Source organism: Selaginella moellendorffii, unplaced genomic scaffold (genome assembly GCF_000143415.4).
Source record: "Selaginella moellendorffii unplaced genomic scaffold, v1.0 SELMOscaffold_378, whole genome shotgun sequence".
Taxonomy (NCBI): Eukaryota; Viridiplantae; Streptophyta; class Lycopodiopsida; order Selaginellales; family Selaginellaceae; genus Selaginella; species Selaginella moellendorffii.
This window is the reverse complement of record NW_003314633.1, coordinates 1-6,153: the sequence shown is the minus strand read 5'-3', so window position 1 is coordinate 6,153 and position 6,153 is coordinate 1. Positions and strand designations below refer to the sequence as shown.

The following is a 6,153-nucleotide window of genomic DNA, read 5'->3' as shown; positions in this document are numbered from 1 at the left end:
GGTGCAATAACCTGCACTTCATTCTTGGAAAAGTAGCTTAAAGAAAATCAACTTACTGCCATGCGAGGCATGTGTCGGCCATGACAGCTGACGCCTCTTTTTATTCTAGCCCTCAAAACTTTTTCAAGCTTCAGATCAAAACCGTCGTATAATCCCCACTGTTCTTCAATTTCTTGTCTTGTACTAGTTATGACGAGTTCCGCAGTGTCTAAGGAAAACTCTTCAGCTTCTATTCTCCGCATAATTTTGTAGCTTGTGTTGATATCTGTCTTAGACTGCCGTCCTTGCTTCAAAAGTTGTTCAAGTTTGTTGCGGCCCAGAGAATGACCTGTTAAGACCATTGGTACGTTTAATGCGCCTGAAATCAGAGCAGCAATATCCCCTGCGTCGGCATAATGTCCATGAATCACATAAGGCCATACCGAGTCCCCACCAGTTATCTGTTCTCCTAAAGCTTTAGCCATGTTCACAATGTGCGTTAGCGACCCATCTACAAATTCTTGAATATATGGCCATAATAATTCCTTCCGTAGATATTGATCCCTCGGACCACAGGGAATGCGCACAATGTAGGCACCACTACTCTCTCCTACTTCGTCTCCACAGCAGTCATAAGAACCTGGGGCTAACGTTTCTGTGGGCTCACCGTAGCTACGGTCAACATCTGGTGCCAAAATTTGACGAGTTAACAAATCCACGCGGTAAACTTCGGGCATCATAGCTAAAGCTCTTGCAAACTCCACAACATACTTGACCTATAGCTGGCGTCTTTTAAAGAAACGAACTCAACTTGGAAGTCAGTACCTGACCTCCTGTATCCGAGTCACGCCCAAGTTCCATGTTCTCCCCACGAACAAGTCCATGTAAGCTAAACCAACGTAAGTAAAATTCAGATCCACATGGCGTACCTGATCAAGACAATATACAGACACTTGTCTTTGTGCTGTCCTTCGTTGAAACTTTTCCGCACATCTGTCTCGGAGCTATTTCTTGAGAGCCTAAGTCCAGCTATATCTGAATGTAGGTCTGCCTCTGGATAATCCTCGCACAAATCATCCGCAGCATCTTTTCGCCCTTGCTCATGCTCAAAGTGACGGCCTGCAACTCTTTGTGTATTTGCCCACTCAATCTGAGAAGAACTTCTGATGCTTCGTTAAAACATTTGCACCAAACCTGTTTTCTCTTGCGGCTTATATGCCATATCCTCCAACATAAATTCTCAAGCCGTGCACTCCTCTCTTTTGAGTTCCTACAAGCAGTTGCCTGTAATAAAGAGAAGAGTTACTTCTTTTCCGTTATTCTTCAGTTTTGGTACCTTCATCCACGTCTGATGAATGTCGCTCTCATCGAAGCCCGAGACAACCTCCTGGATGAAATATTTAGTAGCATTCACAGCAACAATTCTTCGAGCAGGACTACTTTCTAATAGACGCTGCTGCTGATCGTCAATTGTTCCAGCAGTTCCTGTGTCCAATATTGCTTCCAAATAGCCATTAATCCACTCATTCCCCGCCATAAATAGATTTTGTTGCAAGAGTGACAAGCTTTTAGGGTAAATCAGAACCGTTCTGAAGCTTACGTGTGTGACAAAGTGAAATGGAATTAAAGTTAACATTATTTCTATTCATTGATGCTGTTCAATCCGCCCTTGTCTAAACTTCTGCCTCCCATTTTGTGCACTTTCTTTTCGACAAGCCATTCTTGAAATCCCTGCAGCAAGAAGTGATCTCATCTGAGGGTCTGTCATTTTGAGTAATCACATTACCTTAAGCCACGAAATGAGTTTTGCTTCACATTGCAGCAACAGCTTTCGCACGTTATCATCCTCAGTCTGAGAGAGAGAGAGAGAGAGAGAGAGAGAGAGAGAGAGAGAGAGAGAGAGAGCTGTGAGCAACCTGTGACAACCAAGACTTTACATACATTGTACATCTCCCCCTCGTGAATCTTATCCACGAGCCTTTTAGTTCCTCGAATAACGGAGATTAAAGAGGAAGCTCGCTGTCGCGTCCCAAACTTGTGAATTTTATTCATCAGTCGCTTTGTTCCTTCGACCATTTTCTTTAAGGTATCACCAAGAGCCCCTTTCTTTCTTCGCTGGCTAGTTGCACTAGGCTCGGGTCCAATTTGCCCAGCGATTTTCCATTTCATTTTCTGAATTCTCTCTTGTAAACTCTACATAGGAGAGTTGAGGATTAATGAGAAGCACATGATTTTCTCACCTTAGCAGACAGAGTTCCACTTTTCAGTTGATTAACAAGCTCTTTTAGCTCACTTGTAAGGTGGTCTAGGTAATCGCTGTTTCTCCGCAAGGTGACTACATAGTGAAATAATTCCTTCATTGTTGGAAAGCTCAAAGCTGATAATATATGCGGGGACACCTCGTGAATTTGACCAAGTGTAGCGATGTTCCTAGGAAGATCAGGCTGTACCATGCTGCAAGGGTCAGCGGGATAAATGCACCTGGTAGCAAATATACCTCACTGAACAAATTATGATATCTAACCCCAATTGGAAACTGCGCTCGCATCATCTGCAAATGCACCACATAAATTTAAATTCTACGGAATCCAGATGCACACTGCAAAAGAATCACGGCACGTTTATGTAAATAAAAACCTTACCTACTTCTTCCAGTGCCGATCTTGATTCCTCTCTCGCGCGCAAGGCGTCATAATACATAAGTGTCATTTGCTCGTACTCCTCTTCTCTACGCCTTGATGTTCTACCCAGGGTGTCCATCTACAGCGTACTGACAGTTAACTAAATTAGCGATTGGACAGGCAGACCTGGCTGTTGTAGATAGCTCTCTCATCGCATATGGGCTTTAAAGTTGCTTCGTAGCTGCTCTTTAGTTCACGAGCTTCTTTAAGACCTAGTACCGCTTGCTCAAGTGTTTCTTCCAGAGCTCGTAGCTTGACAAGTGGAGCTGTGTTGTTGTCCAATGCCTGTTCGCAGTCCACTTGTGCAGATTTTGTGTTCGTTGTTTGACTTTCCAGCTGTCAGTCACAGTTTAAAACACGATCGTGCACACAGCAGATTGCTCACCATAACCTCCGTAACAATGGACCTGTGTCTCTGCTCGTCATAACACTTACGAAGAGCTGCCACACGATCCCCGAGTCTTCTCAAGTCGGAGCGACCCAAAGCACATCTTTCTTGTTCTAGCAACGAATTAAGAGTTGCACGAAGCTGCTTGTTCTCGAGCTTTGCAGCCGCTATAAGTACCTTGTTCCTCTTAATTTTGATTTGTGAAGCATCGTAGTAGGCCTTGCCACCAACTCCTGCAGACATTGGGAAATTCTTTATTGCCTTTTCAGAGACTCTAGAAAATACCAATTTTGGTGAGTTTGTGCTCAATTCCTTCAGTGCGCTCCCAGGCATCCTGCTCATCGCGCCTCGTTTTGTCCATCCTCGCGGGAGAATGCTACGAAGCCCTTGTGATTTTTAAGGCTGCACGCGCCGGCTGAAACGGCCGATTTTTTTGCTGAAGTCCACGTTAGCCCTAATGTCCCGGCGCCAAGCGTTGCTTTGTGCGTCTTTTTTTGAGCTCACTAGTCGATGAGAGAATCGATAGGAAAAATGTCTACGCGAAAGCAAGCTCTATGCTTTGTTTTAGTGTTGATAATCTCTCAGCAACTCCACTGCTCGATTCAGGAGCCCCTTGAATTGGATTTTCCACAGCCATTGGGACAAGAATCAGCTCCGCTGGATGGCAGCCATTCACAGCAGAAAAAGGATGAACAAGCAATCAATGAAACGTCAGAACAAGAAGTAATTGGCAGCATTGAGAAAGGTGAACTATATCTCCAGCGTGCTGAATCGGCACCTACAAGCGTTGGGAAGTGCAAAAAGCAAATAAATGCCGCTATCTCTTCACTCTCCCTAGTTGAAACTTATGTTCTTGAAGATGAGTACGAGAGCTCGAGAACACATCTGGGAAATGCGAAAAAGAACGTTGAAGATTGCAATGCGGCTCTTGAAGCTGCACCCCAAGTGTGTTCATTTCCACAATTGGATTATAGAAGCATGTGTTTTATGTCTAAAAGATTTCATTCCTCCATAGGATCATACTGGGAAGGCAGTTTTGTTTTTAACCAAGCAAGCACTGACTCATATTGAAGAGGCTGAAGAACCGCTACAGTTCCTTACTGGGCGACAATCGGACGAAGTAGTTTTCCAACCTGAAACGGCGGGTGAGTGAAATCCATGGAAAATTGTTCATGGGTCATGGGTAATCTTTCAGGTAGTGGTGCTGCTGCTCCTGGAAAATCTTGCTTACCAGTTGACGGTACCACCTGCCAATTCAGCAACTGTGGCAAAGGTAAGCTTTTGCCTACCTGTGTTGTTGGATTCGCCTCAGGAACCACTGGTGGGGCTCAAGGTCAGTCATACATTGTCACCAATGCTGATGACAATGCAGTGACCCCTTCCAAAGGAACCTTAAGATATGGAGTGAGTCTCGGAGGGGATGACAAGGGTGGAGTCTGGATAACCTTTGCAAAATCCATGATTATCACCCTTACTGAAATGCTATGGATACGAAGCTCAACAACTATTGACGGGAGAGGGGTGAATATTACTATCAATGGTCGGTCCATTGTTCTTGCTGGAGTCAAAAACGTCATTCTTCACAATTTTCAAATCAACACAGTTGGTGAGACGGATACGGTGCACATTTTCGCTGGCACCAGCAATGTCTGGGTGGATCACCTCACGTCATTCAATGCAAAGCTGGGCCTGGTTTCTGTTGTCCAAGGTTCCACCGACGTAACCATCTCTAATTGTTTTTTGACTAATCCTAACTTCAATATGCTTCTGGGAGCCTCCGATGCGGATATTCAAGATCAGAAAATGAGGGTCACCGTCTACAGGAACTGGTTTAAGGATTCCATGCAACGGATGCCTCACTGCAGGTTTCATTTAGCAATTTTTTCTAATCTTGACATTAATTTGTGGGCATGGTTTTTAGATGGGGCTACTGCCACGTTATTAACAACTTGTACACCAATTGGGGATACTATGCAATAGGAGCTCGAGCCAGAGCTAAAGTCAAGAGCGAGGCTAATGTTTTCATCGCTGCCAGAAGACCTGAAGTCACGCCATGGTTTCAAGGCGTAGGAGCTGATTTCGATTTGACACCAGTAATCCAATCAACAGGAGATCTGCTCCTTAATGGGTCCACATTCCACCAGTTCTTACAGTTTGGGCCTGCCATAGCGCCTCAGTACCGGTCAGAAGCTTACTATCCTCCCAAAAGAGCAACTAGCACGTTGGCCACACTTGTTCAAAACTGTGCTGGAGCTCTGTTTGGCACCAGAGTTACAAAATGCATATATGTCTCATCTTAAACAGAGACACTTGTGAATAACCACAATTGTGTTTATAAACTATTTTGCATCTGTAAGCCTCTTTATTAGTAATCAACTCCTAGCATGCATATAAAACTGGTGCCGTCCTTATGATCATGATGCTCCCAGCATGATGTGGAAGTAATTTAGATCATCAAAACCATACAATTGCATATCCACAAAATCAGTTGATATTATATTTGTTGCATATGTTGAACGTGCGATAGTGTCTGGGTACCTGAAAAGGATAGCCCTGAGGAGATGGGAAAGAGCGTGTGCGATGTGTCGTGGAGGTTCAATTCTCACTGAGATGCAAACAATAATTTGGCGAGGTTGCGGATCACTCGCGCGATTATGCGAGCGCTTCCAAGAAAAGCAACACAACGTCCTGGACTTAGATGATCCCTTAGCTTAGGAGATTCTCGGCCATGGGGGTACCGGGCTGTTTGCCTCGTCCGACAGTGCAAATCCAGCAGCAGAGGAGGCAGTCCATTGGCTTATCAAAATCGGATAGCGTTAGGAATGTGGAAGGGATTGTAAAGGATTATCTTGCTCTTGTAGCGAAAGACTATATCTCCAACGATGTTACCGAGTCGTATCGAATTGTGAAGAAGAAAAGAATGAAGCGCAGCGAGGAGGTCCGAGTGGATCTGTCGCATTGTAAGTACGAAGTCATGCGAAATGTGATCGGGAAACTGGGATGGCAGGAAGCACTGGACGATCGGCCGTCACATCTGTACTGGACAGGTTCTCTCTCTCTCTCTCTCTCTCTCTCTCAACACACACACACACACCCCCTTGCAGA

At 44.8% G+C, this 6,153-nt stretch overlaps 1 protein-coding gene and 1 pseudogene across 1 annotated transcript; one reads left to right on the top strand and one right to left on the bottom strand.

Annotated features, from left to right (window-relative positions):
• The window catches only part of LOC112343969, a 3,746-nt pseudogene extending 2,230 nt beyond the window's left edge, over nucleotides 1-1,516 (bottom strand).
• Nucleotides 1,517-3,579: 2,063 nt separating this feature from the next.
• On the top strand, nucleotides 3,580-5,657 carry LOC9641181 (putative pectate lyase 21). Its single transcript, XM_002994537.2, has 5 exons — nucleotides 3,580-3,993; nucleotides 4,100-4,193; nucleotides 4,244-4,913; nucleotides 4,970-5,305; nucleotides 5,576-5,657. Exons 1-5 carry the CDS (start codon nucleotides 3,580-3,582, stop codon nucleotides 5,655-5,657), a joined length of 1,596 nt encoding a protein of 531 aa, XP_002994583.2.
• Nucleotides 5,658-6,153: the final 496 nt, after the last annotated feature.